Raw genomic sequence first — 23923 nt, 5'->3', positions numbered from 1 at the left:
TCAATACAGAACAAAGCCCACTTTTACAGAGCTTACTCAGATATTAAAACTACAGTATGTACATAAATACAATATTTTTTTTTTTTTTTCTGCTAAGCAACAGGCTACATGGTACTCTCCTTGCTCACACGAGCACTCTTCTAATCTTCAGGCTATATGCCAAGAAAGACTAATGCACACTTTTCACTTCTGAGAAGGTGAAGTTGCATCTGCTACGTGCCAAAGCAGACCCTGCTTTGCACTATTATTTCCAGAACATAAGTCAGAGCAAATTGCATCACTGCAGGCTTTTAGGCGTTACACAAGCTATTCTGTCCGGGACAGACTCTATCCCAGGTTTTGCCCAAGAAATAAAGCTGAGCTAAGGACTCAGGTAGGGAATGCAAATTACCTGTATAACCTGAGCAGCAAGCTCAGGTGTCCCGTGCTTCAAGTCATGTCCGTTAATTGCAAGTACGCGGTCGTTGCTGCAGAGCCTGCCGTCTTGAGCAGCCAACCCCCCTTCCAAAAGGTCAAGAATAAAAACTCCTGGCTCATCTGTTCTGCGTACAAGTTTAATGCCAAGCTGCTCACTGGAGTCACGTTTATGAAGCGTCACTTGAAAGCTGTCTTCCCGCAAGGAGCTGGTGGTGTCCGCGTGGTTGTGTGTGCGGCTGCCGAACCGCCTCTCTCTCAGCACGGTGAGGTGCAGCACCGAGCAAGGCTGGGAAAGCACAGCTCGAGCGTGGTTGTGAGACACGTTGCTTATGTCGAAGCTATTGACCTGCAAAACAACAACAAAAAACGTGTTCAGAATGGTATTTTCATGTGTTCAATTGTTCCTGGTTATGGAAATAAAGTCCTTTCCAAACTAAATTCAGAGCTCACTGCAAAGCCAACCTTGGAGCAACCTCTGACCCTACCAGACTTCCTCTCTCGTCCTTCCATCCTCTCCTGCAAACCCACTTTGGCAGCTCAATCTACAAATCGATTTTTAGGTTGGAAAAGAACCTTAAGATCATTGAATCCAACTGTTAATCTAACACTGTCGAGTCCACCACTTAACCATGTCCCTAAGCACCACATCTACATGTCTTTTGAATACCTCCAGGACAGCGACTCAATCACTTCCCTGGGCAGCCTTTTCCAATGCTTGACAACCCTTTCAGTGAAGAAATTTTTCCTAATATCCAATCTCTCCTGGTGCAATTTGAGGCCTTTTCTCACAGAGATGACAACATCTCTCTCACAGTGAACACTCTCTGTCATCATAGTCCAGGGTTTTTGTTCTCCTGGTCTCCTACACTTGTCTTCCTTAGACCTTTACATTATTTGTTTTTCAGGACAAGAACTTTACATGTGCTTTCAGTGTCAAGCCCAGCATCACTTAAAACTATAAAACAATATCTATAAAAAGAATACATCCAAATCTCCGAAGAAAGCTTATGTCTAACAATATGCAGTACTTCCATGATGCGAAAAATTAGAAAAACCCTTGAAATCAAGAATAATGACATTTGTTCATTAAGACAGTAGAAAAAGATACTTGGACTAGTTCTCAAGCCTTAGCATGAACTTAATTTTCCACCATCTTCAACTAGGTCAGAGTTTCAGACTTATAACCTGTATCACTCAAAATTCAGTTGTAAATGAAACACAGATTAAACTTGCCCTCCCTATAAACAAGAATTCTGTTTGTTATGTGGCCCACCGATACAAAGATCAGTAATCTTTAGTCATTTCTTGCACTGTAAAGATATTACCAGTGCAATGAGATTTGGCAGAAAACACAAGCACCACAAAAAGCAGCACAAAAGCTGTATTTGCCTTATTCTGTAAGAAGGGGTTCAAAGTTAACACTAAAACTTCATCCTTAGCATATATTGTTATGCCCCGATGGAGGAATCCCTGCCCCATAATTTCAGCAGATAGAAACTAATGCCAAATGAACTACACTGACCTGCCTTACCTAAGCCTTTTAATGGTCCCCACTGCAACCTAAAATACAAACTTGCAGCTTCCCACCATCTAATAGCAATATTAACACTTTTAAAAAAAACAGGAAGAGAAATGACCCAGAAACCTATATGTGACAGCGCCACATTTACATCACACATCTGAGTTGAGGGGCTCCAAGAGTCAGTGTCAAACAATTTGGCCATGATGGTTTTGGCATGACAAAGGGGTAGCTGTACCCACTGGGACCCTACCCCTGTGAGAGAGAGAGGCTGCTGCTCCAGCAGCAAAGCAGGAGGTAGCCCTCCCTGAGCACCTGCATCCTCCAGCCCGATGCCCAGTACAAAACTGTCACTCCCAGCAGCACCACAAGCTCAGACACTGAACCACGGCTGTGTCCTGGTCTGCTACTGCCCTGAGACAGACTGTAACCTTGGGCAGAGGAAAAGGAGGCATAGCTAGGAGAAATAACATTTAGAGCTGCCACCAGCAAAATCCACTAGGGCTCATCCGTCAGAGCCCTTAAATTAAATTGTTTTATTTTTAGCTGTCACTAGCTAAAGTAAATACATAAAATATGGAAGCATTCAAAGGGCACAGAAGAATTTATGCAATAAAATGTAGTTGTTCTTTCTACAAGGCAGTTCACCACTTCAGAATAAAACAGCCTTAGCATTTCTTGGGGAAAGAGATTCTCATTAGGACATGTTTTACATGAATTACAGTCACAGTCCAGCACAAGAAAGGGACAACTTGTAGAGCACTTTGAAAATGTTAGGCACCTATCTATACCTTGCAGACAACATGCACTTTTATATAGCTGTTACTAAATGCTGTTCCCTCAGATCTTGAAAAGGTAATACTTCTTGTTTGACTGGGCAAGAAAATGCTGACTTTCACGTCGCAGCCCTTTCTGGCTTTCTTTTAGTCCTCTACCACTCATAAAAACCTCTGAAGACATTTTCAGGAATGTCCAACTGCAGTGTGCACACTGAGCTGCATCTAACTCAGCACTTAATTACAGCCGGCAGAGACCCAGCCTGGTCATTTTAATGCACCTGCGCAGGTAAATTCAAAGCAATAAAGATACCATATCTTCCAAAAAGTTTGGCTTTTACCTCCTGTACCTATCTCTCGGCATGACAGAAGGACTCTGATGGACACCTCCCTAACATCTGACAGCCCCAGTGCCAGCACATTGATAGGGAAGACTCACTGCAGCTTATAAATCCTATTTATAATTAATTTATTGCCACTTACATCTTTGGAAACTATAATTGACACCTGCCCAAACAGCAAGAATTTCCAGAGCTTCACTGGAGCTCAAGCTCCCTATTCTGGCAACCAAGGAGAGCCCTTGAGTATTGAAATAAATCAGGCAGCATTCAATCAGTGTTTGCAACTGCTTGTTAAAAAGGCAACATTTTGGAAACCTCTTGGGTTGCTTTCTTGGCCCACCACTACGCTAGCACAGAAAAAAGGCACGTTTCTCAAAAGAGACTTTATTTTCTGAAGTGCAAACTAATTTCATTCCAAGGGTAACTACAGTATCTAAGCTACTTCTGTTGGCTTGATTTCAAAAAAGTGAAATAAAAAAGGCTGATACTAATTTTGTACTGATCTTAGGCTATGAGATCAAATGCAAACATTGTTATTGAAGTAATTTTGAAGTTATGGTAATATATTTGTTTCAGGTGGAATGATTAAAAATAGAAAAAAGCAGGAGGACTCTCTGGTTTATGTAGAACTCAGTACCATTCTTAAGAGTCCTATAAAACAACTCCTTCCTCTAATATAAGATTAAAAGTCCAAAATAATAGAATTTGATCTTTTTACACTGTCTGTGGGTAATTACTTAAAACCATAACAAAAATACACACTTGATCATAACCAACTCAAATTTTAACTGTTTGTTTACTTTTTTTGAAAAATATTTAGAGTGCCCTTGCTTCAAACCATGCCAGTGAAGGGTATCAATGACTCTTTTACACATACTGAAAAATGCAGGTCAATTGTCTAGGCTATTGGAAGGTAACAGTGAAGCCAGATTAAAATAACAGTTTAGATGAAGTCAGCCTTACAATCCACAAATTGCTTTTTACACAGGACAAATTATGCCAACTTGTTAGCCAGAAGTAACCTTGGGTTCCTTTAGAAAGCACGCATAAAGCTGAAATAAAGACCAAGTCCCACAACATTTAAAAACAAGAAAAATAAACTCGTATTTTAAACATTGATAAGAGATGCTAAGGAGGAAAAGCAATTCCAGGGTCTGGCCCGACAAACAACATAAAACATCATAGCCAAAAGTGCTAGAACAACAGGCTCTGCTCTGAATATTAATTTGCCTTCCAACTGATAATTGGAAAGGCAACATTTACACAGCGTTGTCTGACAAGGAAAATCTCCCATCTCATTTAACAGGCAGTTCTGCAAGAAGTGAATGGAAAGCAAGCAGACAGAATATGTAATTAGGTTCCATACTTGCAGTATTTGGTCTCCAGCAAGAAGTCTTCCATCTCTGGCAATGATCCCATCTCGATAAACCTCTTGAATGACAATGTTGATCAAAGGCGTTTCATTGCCACCCACTATGCTAATTCCTAATTCAATATAAGGATTGGACCGATGAATTTCAATAGTAGTGATCTCTCCTTCAGGCAAGGTAGGTGGCTGTTGATTTGCTGCCAATTATTTTTAAAAAGAAAGATGATTAATATCCTTTAAACCTCATTCACTTCCAATAAAGCAAATCACCAAAGGACAATATAGACAGGCCACAAGACAGTGGTTTAACAAACTAAATGGATTAGTTCCACTACATCTTGGAACACCTAGCTCATTAGAAACAGCTAACAACTTAGTAGCATCCATGCTTCCTGAAACTGGGTCACTTGGATTGGAAAAGGATATTCTGAACCACTTGGATCTTGTCCTTTGTAATAAATTTCATACACTTCATTTCCAACTGGGTCACTTCACATTTGATGATGATGACAAAAATGTGTTTTAGGGGTTACCCCATGGCATATGACTTGGTCATGCCTCTTTGTCAGCTGGTCTCACAACTGGCACTAGGAGCTGCTACTGAGTTACTGGGTCAAGAGAAGGAGCTCATTTCTGAAGCAAACATGGAGACAACTAAAGAGGAAAAGGGGTATGCTAAAGGATTGCAAATACAGAGAAGGAAGGGGACAGGACCACCTTCCTCTGTGGTAAGGCTCAGTGCTTCCTCTCTAAAATTCCAGATGCTAGAGATGTTACTGCTCATTCGGTGCAGATGGATGCAGGAATTACTCAGCTGCCTTTTCGCTCAAGCAGGACAGCACTCCGTGTGTGGGAAGGCTGCTGATCCGGGCAGGGGGGAAGGGGGAAGAGGGGAAAAGAAATCTCATCTTAGAAAACAACTTTTGCAATTTTACAGAAAACATACTCCCTTCCAAATCGCTGCAAGGCCAGTGCTACCAGTAGATTACTACTGCACCGTCATATGACACATGATGATACAGCACCATGATATCTAGCACACAGCCTGAGATACTTCTTTCCTTCCTGTGACCTTATCCCAGTTGTATACTTGCACATAACTAAAACCCACTAATATTTCTCCAGGAATTGCAAGAGAAAAGAGCAGAAAATTAAGACATGCATTCACGGTTGGCAAGAGATAAGCTCTGACACCACAAATGTTTCCACATCTGATAAAACAGACTTGATAAGTGATGACATACTGTCTGCTACCGTGTTCTCCTCAAAAGGCGGATTGTCAATGCTGGGCTCGTCTGTCCACGTGGGAAGGGCGGGCAAGGTGAAGCTCTGCTCAGCTGGCACTATTCCCTGATCTGTGTCCGAAGATAAACTGCTAGGCTGCTCCATCCCACCAGGGCCACTCTCGCCCTCTGCTTCTGCTTGCAGCTTGCTTGTTTTCCTTCTCTCCAGAGCAACCCTTCGATGAGAAGCCCCAGGACACCTGTGAAGACATCATTTATACCATGCTTCAAGCCTGCATCAATGTTTGTAGCACAAAATGCACAAGTTCTCCATCAAATGAAATCAGTCTTCTTCAAAGCCACAGCTTTATACTAATCATAAAAAATATTAAACACATTTAAGGCCAAAATATGTTTTAGTGGACAGACCCCCCAAACAATACTGCCTTCTTCACAAAACTTCTACTACGTAGTTTTTTGGCAATGAACTGAATGTGCTGTAACACCTTCTGAACATGGACTTACTCTGTTATGTACATTCCAGTTTCTGGAAGATAACCTTGCTGAAAAGATTAAACAGGACTGGCATACAATTCTACAGAAGAGAAGACCTATTCAAAGACACCTTTGAAGACCCACTGAAGCAATTCCCTTTCACCTTAGTAAGCCAAGAGAAGAAAGCATCATATTTTCCTGGAGTCATTTTGGGGAGGAATCTAAGTGCAATCTAAGTGTTAAAATACTGGAAAAAAAATATGCTTGTCTAGGACTTTGCATGAAAAGTTTAGCAAAAGTAACAGCTCTGCTCATCATCTCCTCTTGAATCAGTAGAAGGTGTTTCATCCTCCTGTTTCCCCCTTTTTCTTCCTGACTTCACAGAGGAGCTGCAATTTTTTGCTTTCCGTCATGTAACAATGTTCCATCAGCACCTGGTGCTTTTCACTCTAAACTAATTTTTGTGACTTCCCATTATTCTTAATGCAATAATTTTTTTTGCTTATATTTAAAATCCTACAATAGTTTATTGCAAAGAAGGGCTGCAATGTTGCAAATTCATGGAAAGCCTTCGTTTATCTAATGGTCTGACATTTACATGTAGATAATTGAATGTGGACATCAATCTTACATCTGCCTGTGTGACAGTTTTTCCAGTGTCTGATATGTTACTTCTTACAGTATTTGATGTCCTTCTTAAAGTTCCTGCTTCTGGAACTGCTGACCACCTCAACATGCTCATACTGTAGCAGTGTCAGAAAAAAGGAACCTTGTTCTTGAAAGGACTCCCTGTTCAGGAACTTGACAGATTGTTACAACAAAAGAAGAAATGATTTATTTTTGCAACAGGAGAAGAAATGTGTTAGCAGAGTAAAAGACAGCAGAAGTCTAACGATGTCTTAACTTGTTAAACCAGAATGTTTTGAGAATCACAATTCTGTTCTGACATTCTGTGAAGTGGATCTGATAATTACACGGTTAGACTGTTTTGGCACGAGGAACTTTGAAGAAAAATGTTAAACAAAGTTATTCAGCTCTGAAGAATGTTGTTAAAGACACCTGTATAGCTTTTGTGATCCCCAGCAGTATCATACGTACATAAAGTGATTTTTTTATATATATATATATATAAAATGATCTATAAATGTCATGATGTATATGTTTAGGAGAATAGCATAAGGTAACTCAAATTGGCTGTGAAATATGCATAAATACATAAATTAGAGACAGTTCACATTGTGAAACGACACATTTAAAAAATTATTTCCTGGGGCTTTCCCCAAAGTGACTGCTGGTCATCTTGTTCTTCAAAGTTAAAAAAGTACAAGCACAAAAGATGAAAATTACTTGAACGTTGCTTCGTGAAAAAGTTTCTCTGATTTTATGATGGAACACAACCATACTTCTTGGTTTTGCCCAGGTAATATTTACTACATAAATCATGGGCATAGTGGGACTGATCAGCTAAGAAATCTGGCCAGTCTCTATTCTGGTGGTCAGAGACACACAGTTACAGGTGAAACTCAGCAGGAAGTTTTTATCATCAACCATTTCACAATGCAAACCTCAAAACAAGAACCCCAAAAAGCCAAGAAAATGAGAGATGCGATCCCTTTCTTCAAAATTCCTAAAATACTTTAACTTGATGGGTTAGCCTCACGCTCCTCCAAATTTTAGCACTAGCAACAGGAAAAAAAAGGACCAATCTCCAACATCACTCACTTCTGCAGCAACACGGCAAGGGGTAAACGCTCTTGCAGAGGAAACCTCTTGTCTACTGCGAACTCTGACAGATGTGCTCTCCCACACTGATCTGCAAGAGTTTAGGACAAAGACACCCCAAACTGCATGTTCTTGCTGTCCCTGAACTGCTCTCCCATAGGAGTGGTGATTTTTCAGCAAAGAGGTGAATGAATAGGTCAAAACTAACATTGTCAGAGGACCACGCTTCAATCCCACTGAGTTTGGACAGCAGAGTCCAGACTTACTGGACTACTTCTGTGAACCAGACACTTCCTTAGGTATCTTCTACCAAAACACTGTGCTGTTGACTCTTATTCAGCCAGCTCACAAGGCCTGTGGATCCCAAACGACCTGGTGTAGATGGGAAAGTACACCTTGGCAACTTTTTTTTTTTTTTTAACTGTATCAAACGAGGACAGAACAAAAAAATCACCCCTGGAAGTGTCCTATTTCTGTCAAAGCCTTCCAAACCACAGCCAGGTCCTCCACCACCCTCCTTCACAGAGCACATTCCCCCATCATTACCTAGCAGCTGATGAAACTTGTCACACAAAACATAAATAGATTTGAGGGGGGTTTTTTGCCAATGATATTTAATTATCATTTCAAAGGCTAATATCAAGAAATGTAAACAGCCTCCTGAACACCTACTCCGCTCAGCAGAAGCCCTTTTGTACAGCAATCTACAAGGCACAAAAGGAAGAAAATCCAGATTCTTCCCCAACTTAACCAGTAATTGTAACAGACTACAACTTTCAGCCTGGTATAGTGGAACTGCATTGCCAGGAAAGTAGTTGTGTGGTGGAGACATTAATTCATGGGATGCCAGTTCCTAGGTCTTTAAACACAAGATGCCACCTACCAAGCAGCAAAGCACAGTATTAGTATTCACATTTATAAGGAGATTTTTCATTTCCACTTGCAACATAAGATTTTTATTGGCAGTAGGAATTTATTATTCACAAACAGCAAAACCATACAGCAGTTGTGACAGTTAACAAGCATCAATAAATCTCTAAAGGTGCACACCTTCACTAATATTGTTTTTGCCAAATATCTGGGATAAAGAGCATTTTAGACTAACCTTGTAACAAGTTATGTAGATAGATGGGCATCTCAGGATCAAAATGAGCATTGAAGATTGTTTTTTACAGCTACAGGAATCCATTCTCATACAACAACTTGCATCAAGAAAGGCTGAAATGTGTCTTACAGGAACAACATTTCGTATCTACCTACAAAGCCAGAATATCTTGGCTAGGAGCAAGAAGAAAGGCAGCAATGTTTTTTATCATTTCCAGATATTATTTCTTTCATGAATCAAGATGTTCAAGAGTAGAGATGCTGAAACTACCAGCTAAAGCAACTTGAGCGATGTTATTTATCGAAAAACTCGAAGGGCAGTTGTTCTTGGGATGTAAAACGAGCTTCTCCTTATATTCGACTCCTTCCTCTCCTCCCTTCAGTACCAGCTTTTGCTCAGTTCTGGATGGTGACAAAGCATAGCTTTTGCCTTCAACTTCTCTTAATCCATATCAGACGGAGAATAAAAGGGGTTTTTTTTGTTTTTTTTTATTTATTTTTACAGCAAAGTCTGCTGGGTTTCTTGTTTAAAAGCTGACTTCTTGGAACACTAGCAGCAATCCCTCTCCACAGATAAAAAGAGCTTTCATAGAAAATTAAGATGTAGTTTACAGTGTATGCCGTGGAATAACAGTAGGGGCTGGAAAAACACATTTGCTCACTGACTGCTGAAAAGAAAGATTTCATTGTAACTTACGCCATCAGCTTCTGCCCAGTCTAGTGGTTCGATAAAAGCAAACACACCAAAGAGCCTCAAACTAGTTGCTATAAATCGTTTTCCAAGCAGGAGCTGAATTTAAGCAAAGACTGCAGAGAAGCAACCCAAATGCCTTTACTATTGCTCATAAAACTTTGCCAGCAAAGTGACCTTAAGCAGTAATTCTGGCAAGATTTACAGCTGCAATTCAGAGTAAAACACGGTGCTTGCTGCTGTGGAAAGTTAAGTGTTTGGGTCTTGGTTTTTCTTTTGCTAGGAAAAAAAAAAAAAAACAAAAAGAGAGGCAGTAGGAGTTATCTAGTTTGGGAATCAAAGAAGACTCAGAAAAAGAAAAAGAAGAAAGAGTGTTGCTGTTGCACATTTCTCTCTCACATCCAATGATCTAAGGAGCCTACAAGAAGCCAGGTATCTTCAGAACAGAGAAGAACCACTGAAAGATCCCTCAACCTTTCCAGCAATGGAAAGAGTCTGTAAGGCATGGAGGAACTCTGAATCTGTTGCCTACCTACTTATGCAGGTGTAAGAAACGACCTGCCAAGAGAGGGTTAAATCCTACAGATCCTCTGCATTTCTCCTGGTGCTACAAAGAGCAGGGTAGGGACAGTCCTTGCAGCTAACATGGGACTGGGTGGGAAGAACAGGACTCAGCAGCACTATCATAAACACCAAAATAACCAGGATTGCCAAGATTTTGAATGATAAAATTCTGTATCTATACAACAAATTTTCCCATGGATCTTGTTAATCTAAATCCATATATTAAGTGTGCTGACTGGCACACAGCTCAATAATTTCTTAAATTCCAGAAAATACAATTGTATATAAAGTTCAAACTTAATTTGACATAAAATTGACTTGAATGCTGGTCTCAACACTAAATCATTTGGAAAAATGTCTCCATGCAAAATGATAGATCCTCTACCATAGGAGAATATAGGAGGGGAAAACTGAAGCCCAGCTCAAAGGCAATACATAAACACAATACCTAAACCTCTCATTAAAACGTTGGACAAATTTCAGAGCATGTTTTTGTACAATGGAGTTTCTTCAGGTCTGAATAATCCATAAGAATTAACTGAATTAATATCATACACAGAAAAGCTCAATTTTTTTTTTGTCAGATTTCCTTTTGATAAATTTATATTTGATAGTTAGAAGTGGAATTGGCACCTACTTTACTAAACATTAACAAATTTTCTATACCAAGTGACTGGGAAAAACAGTACAACTCAGCATTACTCATATATTTTTCTCCTTTAAATCAGATTATATGTATTAACTTTGAAAACCACAGTTTCCAACTGGATGTGATGAAACTGAAAGACTGATAAATCAAGAATATTTTCTTTATGAAGTGAGGAATCATGGAGTACAATTAGTGACCATGAAGTAATCGTGCCTCTCATCTCCTCGCTGGAGCAGCCTGCAGTAACCTTACACTCCAAGGTACGTGGTAGATACAACGACATTTTCTTCCAGCTTTTATGCTCAAATGGAGCCGATTAAAACAACACTGGAAAACCTGACTGTGAATGTTTTTAGACAGTGAAAACTAACCAACCATACTGTATTTCTTAGAAATACAAACTAGCTCATGTAAGGGCTTGCTGAGACTGGTTTATATTAAACTATGCTGAAAATTATAATAATACTGAATTTTATACTTCTTTCCTACATTTAATGATCAGTAGTAGAATTTTACTGGATTCACTAATCCATATAAAATCAAATTCAAACTATGCAGTTGCTGTTATCATTTATGTCAGCAATGATAATTTACAGGTGTTCAGATGTTTGCACATAAACTTAATTGAAAACTGTAAATCAAAATACTCAAAATGCATATCAGCATCCCAGGACAACAGACGGAATTGAAAATGAGCAGCCTTCTGCAACTGAAAGCTTTTTTCCAGCCGACAAACAGGAAAAGCTAGTGACTCAGCTCACTTGGATTTCAAAATAAGCTTGTGTATTAAGCAAATTAGTATTTTATAGATACCTAAAGAGAGCATACATAGTGTTCCACATACAAGTAAATTATGTGGCCCTGTTGTAAAACAAGGCCAAGGAAAATGGACTGAAGAGGTGAGGGATACGACAGTGGGAAACCAGAAGATGAATCAAATGTGTAGCAGGAGTCTTGCTAGCATTTTGCTTTTTATTAAAATCAAATTAATTTAATGTTAGGATTATAAATGGAACAAACAGTTAGGCTTCCTCACCACCCCCAAGTCATCATATAGATCAGAAATTACTTGCCTGGAGGAAACAAGCAAGAGCCTAAGCTAACACAGAAACCATCTGGAGAAATAAAAAAAAAGGAAAAAAAATAGAGAGAAAGGCTCCTCATCAGTCCCCATACCTCCCTGACACTGCCACCACACGTGTATATTCATGGTGGGGGTACAACAATAAATAAAACCCAGGCAATTCCAGGCTCACCATGGTCTGTAGTGTTGCTGCACGTCCTGCACGCCCAAGGTCCTCCCAGGCTATGAATCCCCAGAAGCCTTCAGGACGCGGGGAAGAAGAAAGAGGGCATGCTGGAAATATGCACATGAACAAACTGTTTCCAAGGCAGGTAGTGGCTGCTCTCTTCCCCTTCTCTGTGGAGCACTTGCCTGCACACATATCCACACCACACCTGACTCCTAAGCAATCTCCTCCACAATATCACCCTCCACCTAAAGATGATCTCCAAGAGTCTCCAAACCGACAAAGACCAAGACTTGGAAAGAAGTTCATGAGGTAGACTCATGCACCTCTATAATGAACTTTTCCATCCAGGGGGCCACCAGTGTCACTGGATCAGACTGAGGGCTGGTGGAAGAGTCACACAGCTAATACTGCCCCCCTTTTGGGGAGGGTGACAGGAAAAGAAACATCTCCCCATCCCACTGCAATCACTACTGTCCTTCTCTCTGGGCCCAAGGTTTTCGATCCCGACGTGGAGGGCTCTGCCCAAAGAGCTGGCACAGGTAAGACTACCAAACCATGAAACACCCTCATGAAATGGGCAAGGGCTGAAATTTATGCAGGCTGCTTTAAAAAATAAATAAATAGCTTTTAAAAAGAGTATCAAATTGAAAGATAGCAAAGCAGGTAAGAACAAAGCACATGATGAAGTCATGGAAATGAAAAGATCTCATCTCAGTTGATGACTGAGGAGACCAGAAGAGTTAGGACTCGTATCATTCATTTTTGCAGAGTCACCAGACAATATACTTGTTTTTATGAAAGCTGCTGACAAAAGCTCACATACTGAATTGTATTTCCCTAGTGCCTTTTATATACAACGGATATGTGCAATGCTTATTCTTCCGGGTTTATGTTTTTTTGCAGGGACAGTTATGTACTTTTCTGAAACCTCTCTCTGCAAAATCAACATAGGTTTTCAAACAGCGTTGAGTTGTACACAAGGAGTATTTCCTGGTAGTAGACACAATTCACCCAAACTGGATCCTTTGAAGTCAGATGCATTTCCTTTGAATACATAATTTCCTTCTCTACGTAATTCTTCACTGTACCTCTCTTGAAATTTCATAAATCTCGAAATGTTTAAAGTTAGTTGGTATAGATACGCATAATAATTTTTTAGCCCTGATTCATTAATTCCACCATATTTTAGCTTGAACATAAATGGTATATCCAAGTTTTTGTTCATGACTCATGTAATGAAACAGCTAATGATTAAAGAAAATATATCTCTTTATTTACTGAAAATATTCTCCAACCTATAGAGGATACAAAAGAAGTCAAACATACTCCTGAAAACAAGTTTAACATTTTTCCATTAGAAAAATGGCATTCCCTTACAGAGAAGAAACACCTTCACGTAGGCAGGTTACCACACACATGGTATGGAGGCAATTTCTTTGCTGGAAGAACAAAGTACACTAATCTGCACAATATGAAGTATCATTCTATCTGAATTTGATAATCATAGAATGGTAGAATACCAGGTTGGAAGGGACCGCAAGGATCATGTGGTCCGACCTTAGATTAATCTTATTTCCTTATTCTATCATGACCTCCTTTCCATATTTAAATATTTAGGGTAGGATGGCATAAAGCAGAAGAACTATAAAATTATTAACAGTTCAAAATAAGATCCTAAACAGGTAATATTGGAATGTATCTCTCTGACTCAAAATTACTTCTGAAAGCTGCACCAAAACATCCCACTGGTGTGAAGTGATGAGTTTCTACCAAATTAACAGGGTGTTGAAAGTGTTCTATAAGCAGTCAAAACAAACAAACAAACATCCCTAGAAATTACATCATGCTCGCATGACATAGCATCAAACTGTTCAGTAAACTGTTTTTTTTAAAAACAGAGAAAAATAGGTCTTGCAGAAGTCTTGAGAGATACCCTGCCCATGTGCCTAACAAAGTAGAATCAATTCTGCCGTAACTGTTCCTGATAAAGATTGGCTAAACATGGTCACAAACACTTCTGAAAGCAGGGAATACACAACCACCACCCAATCAATCTATGCCAGTGCCAGACAACTATAAACGCTTTTTTCCTAAAATCTGAACTAAATCTCCATTGTTACTATTGTACTATTTCCTTCCTCTTTGCAGACAGAGTTTGCACATCTCTCATTTTTTTCCCCTACCATGAACAACCCCCACTTTCTTTAACTTCTTCTGCTAAATCACGTTTTTGAGACCTCTAATGAATCATGTAATTCCCCCCATGACTCTTTCCAAGTGTTCTTCACTATTTCTGGTGCGATGTCCAAACAGGATCCAGTACTCTAGTTGTGCACAGTTACAGACTGACCATTTCCTACGGTCTTCTACCGTGAATTTAAAAACCACCACCAGCCCTCTCCCTTCTCCTGCCCCCAATTTCTACTGCTACTCAAACTGGCCTACCAAGCATGTAAGGAACATGCAATGCAAACATCTGCACTGCTCACCTGTTCTTGAGATGTGCTGCCAGGTCACATCGCTGCATGACTTCCTGACACACAGAAGAGAAGGGACACAAAACAAATAGCTTGTCTAACAGTTTATGAACAAGAATGCTGGATTTTTTGCAGAGTTTAAAATGGAGTCTTTTTCGGTCCAGCGGGCAGAAATCCTTCTCCTGCAGAAAGTTCCTTAGGCACTTGTAGCAGAAAGTGTGTCCACAGGGAGTGTCCAATGGCTGCAACAAGGGCTGAAGGCAAATGTGGCAGACTAAGTCATCATCCACTTCGTTCTGGTAGTTGTAGAGGTGGTTCTCCCTTGTCCAGTGCTGCTGGCCACACTCAAAGCACAGAGGGTTCAAGGAGGCATTCTGCTCCACCGAAGCCATGTCATCACCTGTAGTCCCCATTGTACAGCTAAGAAGGCTGACAGATCCTACTCCTCCTCCTCATAGAATGGGGTGGCTCATGTAAAGCTCAGAGGGAAGCAACTTCTTCCAGGGTGACTTACACTCTTCAGTCAAGTGTCATTTTCTGCAACAAATGAAGAAAAACTATTCATTTTGCATGAACTATGAAAGTTCTTGTCAGAACTTTTGACTACTTCTGGGTTTACTAAAACAAAACAGCTAGATAGATTAAGAGAATATTCCTGTTTTCTGTAAATTTGTCATAGAAGAGAGCAACAGCAAATAAAAAAATCTTTAAGTACTATTCCTTTTACAACATGAACGTTTTACGGCTTCGTAACAGCTGCTGCACTGCACAGTTTTCACCTGCAAGATGACCAGTTTGTGACAGCAAGGACACCGCATTATGCAATGTCACACTAGAAGCGTGCAATTAGCATCTAGCACAAAAATACCCTATTGTGAAATAATGGTTATATGATCAAGTAATTGAATGTGTTCTTTAATATGAGATTATGATTTTAATCTGGTCCTACTCTCTTTTTTGGATTTTGACTACTAATGTAGAATATTACACATTAAAGGTCTAAATACATTGCATAAAAATAACCACAACAAACCGCTTACCCTGTTCTTTTCCATTAGTAATATTGCATATATGTCACCACTTACCTTCAGGTTTTCTCTGTGGGTTGCTACAAAGTAAGAAGGACTGGTTCTATCCAGTACATCACATTTGATTTAGTACACAGGCCAGTAATAAAAATATAAAATAAACTAATCATATGAAGCTATTGGTTCCAAACAACTAACCTGTTCTGCTTTTTATCTAAGAAAATTACAGCATACTTACTGTGACAATAATCACATCAGTCAAAGTACTGTAGGTCTGTCACTGTTGGATTTATTTTCTAAACTTTGTAAATTATTAAAATTTGCCCCTCTTAAAATAGCTGCCTGGTCAGAAAACTGTGCAGCCATTAGTCTGCAGTTTCAAACACTAAATCACCCTCCCAACCTTATTTACCCTTCTCTGCCTTACAAAAATCACATTGCTTGACACTCTGAATGGGATGATTTAGAAAATAAAACAAATTTTATCACATTCTTAAGAGACCTCCTCATTCATTAGTTTTGGTAAATGTTCGGGGGGGTGGGGGGATATCAAACTTGAGCAATGCTTACTTTGTGCCTAAATTCTTTATTGCAATTCAGCAAGCAAGACTTATGACAGACACTCACTTTATTCTAGCATAGTAGCAAGCAAACCAAGAAATGAAAACTGCTAGTCTAGGTACCATCCCATCAGCTTTATTTTTAGCTGCTGAAATGTAGTCATAAATATGTTCTGAAATTCATGCGGAACTCATGCATTTCACCGTGTCTTATTTAAGAGAATCCCTGTTTTGGTTTTTGCCCCTTAACCTCACACAGCCAAGCACAAGACTTAGAGCACATTTTACAAGGATTATTATATCCTTTGACGCAAAAAGGATTAAATAGTAATTTGTAATCCAGGCATCTATTCTGCCGTGGAAATTGCCCTGCCTCGTAGTAGATAATGCGCACCTTCTGGAAAGGATTTCACGAGGGAAGAGTACAGCAGTTCTTTGTTACTAGAGACTAAGAATGCAAAATGAGACCCCAAAAGAGATTACTCAAAAAATAGTCTTAAACATATTATGTAAGAGTTCAAGGATTGGAAAGCAGATAAGGAGAGCAGCGCATGGGGCCCTTGTGCTCAAACTGCAGCTCTCTCACTCTGTGTTCATGCTACAGGATTAACACAGAAGGGATGAGACACATCTAATGGCTCTTCTTTATGTAATGCAAAATAAATCAGATAAATGTTCTAGAAAAACATGGTATTGATTTGTGACTTTACCAAATTATTTTGCATCTTCAGGCACCAGGAGAGGAACACATGGCATGTATTGTACTTGGGGGTACCTGCAACACCAACAGGCAGGACAGAAGAAAGGGACATGCAGAATGGGCAGAGAAAGCCATTTTAAGAGTGTGTTGCCCAAATGCTAGACCTACTCCTACTACTGACTATGACCAGGACTATTCCTCCTTCTCCAAGTAACCAAGGCTCCAAGAAAGGAGCAAGTCCTACATCAGCAAGGCTACGGAAGAAGCCAGGGACCATTCTGTGCACTGCAGTTACAGAGCTCTGGTTATGGACCCCTGACAGCGAGCATCCTGAATTCACCTTCTTGAAGGCTTCTAGTATTTCTATCCTTTGGAGTCTAAGTGACTCACATGGCAGTCTGCTACAGAGCACCAGGCAGTGTCATACAGTAAATATACCCATGAGATACTTGCTATGGTCAAAGATACCTGCACTCCTCTTTTAGAAGGTAAATCTTTCTGTGTGTTAAAAACTTTTTAAAATAGCTTACTATAAACTTTGAACAAAAAGTAAAATAAGAACAGTTATAGAGTGATCAGGCTTTCACCGCCATGTTTTGTCATGATAATTCAAGCCTTCTTTCTTAGGAAAGGTATATCCAGAGACAAGTTCTATTTACTGAAATCGCAAGAGTTTGTCCTCAGTGAAACACGGGCAGTCACTCTCTATTGCCCACCACTGAAGGGGGTGAGCAGACAGACCCATTCCTACGACTGCCTCGTCCCAGTGTCCTAACACTGCTGGTGCAGGGACAAGCGCCCTTGGCTGTGCCTGCTGCCAAGGTGCCACTTCAGGCCGGCGGCAGGCTGCTTCTGCTGGCGGCTGACATTGCCTCTAGCTGCTTCCCAGCACTGACAGTGCCCTGTTAGCTTAAACCATCAATAAATACCCCACCATCTTTTCTGCAGCTGATGTGACCACCTTTCCATCACCTTTCTTCTGACAGAGCTGCAGGAGAAATAGTGGATTAAAACATGAAGATTCAAAAAAAAAAAACCAAACCCACTACTACCACCCAAAAAAACCTCACAAACCACCAAACTCCAACCAAAAAAAAACTCCATCGAGATTTCTTCACTTTTGCACTGCTGTCTACGCCCTTCACTGCTGTGCAGCATGAGGGGCAAGCTTGTTCCATGACTGAGGAATCAGTCACCAGGATTTGTATTGATTGTATACCACAGCTGCCTAATTATAAATTCCGAGACTTTTTACAGGCTATTCCCAGTGCATAATTTCAACTGATTTACATAGTCCACAAACACAACGTCTGTGGTCCGAGCAACAATTGGGATGGCAGGCAGGGTCTGAATTTCATTGATGTAAACCACTATATCCCTGAAATCCACAATACCAGAGCACTGCCATTTACATTACCCTACTTCAACCTCCTTTATGCATCCCTTATATTATGTGCCATATCTCATATCACTGCAGATCACCAGCTCCACAGGACAATATCAGCTCAGGAAAGCTGCAAACAGGAAAAATAGTCAGAATTATAAAAATCATAAAGAAGGTAAAAGAGCCAGCCAGGCCTGTTATTCAAGTCATGTAATTCCCTAGAAAATAATTCTCCTGGGACTTCATTATAACATCCAAACAGTGCAGGTGGTGCCCTGCTTTCAGTTTTAAATCACAATCCACTTGGGAACTGGACAAGACTGGACATCCAACTGTGCAAATTTTTATTTTATTTAACGGGACTGTGCATGAGAGCGATTTTAGGCTAAAAAAGACAGCCTTATCCTTAGGCCTCCTCTAGTTCTGACTTAACTGATTCAACTAACATTCTTTGGAGAAGCTCGACACATTTTTACAAAAGCACAAGATGTCAGACTTTATACCTACATCAGATTTCATTATGTTTATTCCTTCTGTCTGAATGGGCACTATAACCCCAAAACCACAAGCAAACCAGAATTGCAGCAGTACCTTAGCCTTTTTACTATGGTTGTCTTTTTTTACATGTCACAAATAATTAACACTAGTTTCAGTTTGAAGTTAATGGAAATATGTATTTTGCAATGAATGCTCTCAGATTTCTAAATAAATTTCTAATTAATTTCTAATCTATTTCTAAATTCTCTTATTAAAATCCTGAAGATTTAGAGCCCATTAACTGACTGTTCAAAATTTTACAAAAATATCTGACTATACCCCAGAAGCAAACAACTAAGGAAAATACCCATCTTATGAACTAATCTCTCTAAAAATTATCTTTAATATACCACAATTTCCTGTTTTGTTTACTACCCTATGCCATTTCCTCAATCAAAAGCAAAGGTCAAAATAACACCCTTTGGTGAATGACACCCCTGCTCCTCTGCTGGACTCTGGTGTCCCTGTATCCCAAAACAGCTGGGACACAGATCTCTCAGTTCTGTGGCTAACAACTCTCTAAGCCAGACTGGACATCTCACCATGATGTATCTAACCACTGAATCAATGTTTAATTTATGCTGTGTAGCTTAAACCAACTGCAGGTGAGAAAATGTCCACCTGTGTTTCCTCTCAATTCGAGGCCACCAGACACTGGCTGCTGCTTCTCATCCCAGAGGGCTCAAAATTTTGCTGCCTGCTGGCAGCACAGGAATGCCTCAGCATATCCCTTTCTTATCCTCCCTGCAGTAGGGAAAGGGAGGGTATGGAGAGAAGCTCTAACAGCCACAGTGAAGGTTTCATATGACCCTAAAGTCAGACAGTCCTTTCACAGTCAGTCAGATTTGTACTTGCAAGGCAACACGTAACATGTATCAATTAATAACTCTGAATAACAGTATGGTCATCACCCTGGATTTCAGGACAGGTTGGATTAATTTTAAAATGTCACAGGATTTTTGAAGTCAACTGTTCTCCATGGCCACAGCACCTGAGCACCCAAGCTAGTGAGGAAGGATCTCTTCCCCTGCTTTGTTCAAACACCAGGGCTGTGAACGGGATCTCCTGGCAGTCAGGAGTGGATTAACACAAGCCCCAGGAGGGGGAAACTAGACAGTGGTTACATCCATTGCTTAAAACCACATCATAACCAATTAAACATTAGTTCTTAGTTCCTAGTCCAGTGTCCTTCAGAGGAATTACGGCATCAGACCGATGATTCACAACTGTTTTCAAAGCAGACACTAGCTCGAGTGGAATAATAAAAGATAGCAGAAACTGTAATAAAAAACATGATGAGAATAAATAGCTGACACACAGTACTAGAGGGGAAAAGTGTTATTTCACATCTTCCAATAAGCGTGACCTAGCTCATTAGATACAATCTCTGCTTTAATATTAAAGCCATACAGCAAATAAGTGAAGCAGAACTAGCAACTTGTATTGACTTTACAATATCCCTGTTAATTACACCGATATCTACTGAGGGCTGCACTGTCTTCAAACACCAAACCCCATTTCGATTCTACTCCAAGTTTATGAGACAGCAATCCTGTTAGACTCTTCCTCTTTTGAAAATGCAAACAGCCGAAAGTGTTGTTAAAGAAATGGCACCTGGCAACTCAAAGTCAGGAAAAAACCTAAGAGAGATGAGCAGAGCACAGCAATTAGACTGGGACAGAGTTCTGCTAATGCTGCAGACACACTGTCACCGCATGCCAATTATCAATACACCTATTTTTTGTGCCAACAAACAACATTTTTCCGTGTTTAAGTCGTTCAGCAGAATGATGGGAATTTTTATATTCAAACTAAATAAAATTGTGCCTGAACAGTGAATTTGTTTCATTGAACCACAAACAGGCAATGCTGGGCTTGCAGTAAAACCGTCTCTTCACAGATTCTTTTTTTGCCTCTGCACTTGTCTTTTTGCTCCATCAAAGCAATGCCCACACAGCCACTGTGTCAGCCCTACACCAGATGCTGATGTAGCATCATTGCTGCAAAGGCAACAGGTTGTAGGCAATGGTTTTCCTTCCCCACCTCAGGGGTGCAATATCCTAAAAAACACGTGCACGCGGGCTCCCCTTGCTGGGTATTTATGAATTTTTCCAGGCTGCAAAATGAAACCCTGCTTAAATCCAGAGAATAAGGAGTGTTTGGAAAAATTAACAGGACTGTAAGTTGTATTCGGTATTTGTGGAGTGCTGCGTTTCCATGGCAACGGGGGGCTATGGGCTTTAATTACCGCTGAGACGTTAAGGGCCCCCACTGTACAGTGGCGTGTAAGAGACACGCTGCAGGTAGGGGGGGAACTGCCAGGAGGAATGTCTGCCCTCTCTGCCCCATGGCTGCTTACGGAGGCTTAGGGGTCCAAGCAACCATCACACCAGGGAATGAAGAGATGTAAAGAAAGGGGAAATTGAGGGAAAATGCGAGGCCATCCATCCTCAGGAGAGAAGGTGGATGATGCCAATTTCCCAAAACTAGCACCTCAAACCCAGGGATGCTCGACACCAGGAGATGATGGGAGGAAAGAGAAGGACACAGTGCCTGGAGATAAAACAAGTGGCCAGAAGGTTTTGCTCAAACACGCAAAGATCATCCTGCAGCCATTTTCTACAGCACAAATGGAATGGCTTCTATTTTGGGACCAGGAGATTAAAATAGCTTTACTTTAGTCAAATCAGTCTCGAACAAGACAAGGAAGAGAGGATTGTGAGCCTACAGAGGTCTCTGCAACGAAATACCCATTCTTTATAGCAAATACAGAGCTACATCCAATAAATCATATCAGAATAGAAGGAGAAAGAGTATGAATCTTTAATGAAGATACATCTATGCATCTACAGATTAAACTTTGCATACTCCTACTGAACAAGAGGAGTGCTGAAAAAGGAAGAAGCAAGACACACGAGCCAAGCTAGAGGAGAGCCGCCCAGGTTCGGATGGCTGGGCTGCTCTCCTGGCCTGCAGGAAGCCTGAACCCCCTGGAGGAGAAAGAACTTGAACTTGCACCTTCTCTGCAGGCATGGCAGCCGCTGCTGCCCACCTTACCTGAAGCCTCTCTCACAAGCATTTACTTTTCTCCGCCAGCCTGTTTCACAAGAGAGGCAGTGGCCACCTTTACAATTTGGAAAATCCATTTTCTGTAGCTACATTCAATTTTCTGCTAAGTGGAAAGAGAGGGGCCTGTTTCTGGGGGCTAACCCTGCTTGGTGTCAGAAGCCACCCCACTGCAGAAACCACAAAATGAGGGACAAGTGCCTGGGGGCTTGAGAGGCTCCCACGTCTCCCAACAACCAAGCAGGTTTGCAACTTTTAGACCTGGGCATATGAAAAATTCTGCATGAAACCTCCTTCACAGAATCACAGAATCATCTAGGTTGGAAGGGACCTTGAAGATCATCTAGTCCAACCGTTAACCTACCACTGACAGATCCCAACTACACCATATCCCTAAGTGCTATGTCAACCCACCTCTTGAACACCTCCAGGGATGGGGACTCCACCACCTCCCTGGGCAGCCCATTCCAACGCCTGACTACCTGTTCTGTAAAAAAATACTTCCTAATATCTAGTCTAAACCTTCCCTAGCACAATTTGAGGCCATTACCTCTTGTCCTATTACTTATTACTTGGTTAAAGAGACTCATCCCCAGCTCTCTGCAACCTCCTTTCAGGTAGTTGTAGAGGGCGATGAGGTCTCCCCTCAGCCTCCTCTTCTCCAGACTAAACAACCCTAGTTCCCTCAGCCACTCCTCGTACGACAAGCTCCTAAATCCCTTCTGGGATTTTGCAGCAGTGAAAAAAAAAAAAAAAAAAAAAAGGAGCAAAGTGAAATGAAAGTGAAAATAACCCACACTTACCTGCTGGTAGAGCCACAGAGAAATTTCCTTCCAAAGAACATAACGAAAGCAGTATCTCATTACCTGTGTTGTAATGCGTTGGATTTTATATCCAGTGGGAGCAAAAAAAGTACCCCAACAGTCAAAAATCCATCGCAAGGAGACAATTAGCAAGGCTTTCTTCTCACTGATGGAGCAGAGGAGAAAGGCAAGAAAGAGTAAAACATTTGCTTATCCACCATGGTTATTTTCTGCAGTGCAATCTGTCCACCAGCTCCTGCCATATGTGACACCCTTTCTGTTTGGAGAGATGAAGGCAGCAGAAAGCTGTCCATCAAGATGCTAAACCTTCTGGAAAGCCCTCCCCCACGCACTTTGCCCTGAAACAGGGACTTTCGTGGATGAGCAGAAAACACTTAACTAGATTAAATGTAGCTGCTTCCTGCATATGCACAGAGAGAATTTGATGTGATTAATTCAAATTTTAAGAAGCTGAAGTGATTCAAAGAAAATAAGGAAGCTCTTTTTCTGCTCTTCTGTATAACCAGCCCCCATCCCTACAGGTGTGCATGGAGAAAATTCAGGGAAACAACACTTGGATTAATCACACAATGGCTTTGATGACAGAGAGAACCTGGGGGTGGAGGGGTGGAAAGAAGGATAAAAGAACTTTATGGGTAGTTAAATTGCAGGACTAACCATTTTCAGGGAGAAACACCAGTTCCATCTCTTCCTTTGGGCGTATGCCACCTTGCATAACATGTTACAGCTGGTTTCCCCTGTCAACCACAACCTGAGTGATGGTGGAAAGCTATTTTGAAAGGTAAGCTATGCTGTTACTAAGCAGTTCTTTAGCTCAGCCACATCATGAAAAATATGAAGCTATCTCCTACTAAGCTAACAAAAAAGAACAATCTCTCTTGAAATAAGGATTTCTAATATCTATGTGAGACAGAGCCAAGAGGACACGCTTTAAAGACAGCTCAGATAAATGATAAGCCACACACTGTCCCTGCTCTGCAGGAAAGTGGGCAGAGTCCTCCGTGGGAGCGAGTGCTCATCAGCTGCAGGGAACCCATGACAACCCACGGCCAGAGGAAGACACATCAAAGTACAAGAGAAAGAGTGCAGAGGATGGTCTAGACAGAAGGTTTGCAGCTTCAGCCTCCAGCCTCAACCTGCCAAACAGCATCCTGGCAGCTCAGGAGCACCACTTGAAGACCTAAGGCAATCCCCTAAACAGGTCTGCCCTGCCTAGAGACTGCT

At 40.8% G+C, this 23923-nt stretch overlaps 1 protein-coding gene across 8 annotated transcripts in view; it reads right to left on the bottom strand.

The window, feature by feature from the left end:
- LNX2 (ligand of numb-protein X 2) overlaps positions 1–23923 on the bottom strand; it is a 59938-nt gene that overhangs the window by 12825 nt on the left and 23190 nt on the right. For 7 of the 8 annotated variants that reach the window (XM_074815928.1, XM_074815933.1, XM_074815932.1 and 4 more), the window contains 4 exons: positions 14613–15137; positions 5667–5905; positions 4420–4619; positions 392–763 (listed from right to left, as the gene is read on the bottom strand). In XM_074815928.1, coding sequence (XP_074672029.1) covers positions 392–763; positions 4420–4619; positions 5667–5905; positions 14613–15013 — 1212 coding nt within the window. In that variant the 5' untranslated portion in view covers positions 15014–15137. Of the gene's footprint in view, positions 1–391; positions 764–4419; positions 4620–5666; positions 5906–14612; positions 15138–22678; positions 22936–23923 lie in introns of those variants that run through there. The other variant, XM_074815934.1, reaches the window with a different exon arrangement.

This window comes from Strix aluco, chromosome 2, assembly GCF_031877795.1.
Source record: "Strix aluco isolate bStrAlu1 chromosome 2, bStrAlu1.hap1, whole genome shotgun sequence".
In the NCBI taxonomy this organism is placed as follows: domain Eukaryota; kingdom Metazoa; phylum Chordata; class Aves; order Strigiformes; family Strigidae; genus Strix; species Strix aluco.
The sequence above is the reverse complement of the archived record's forward strand: the minus strand, read 5'-3'. Positions and strand labels throughout refer to the sequence as shown.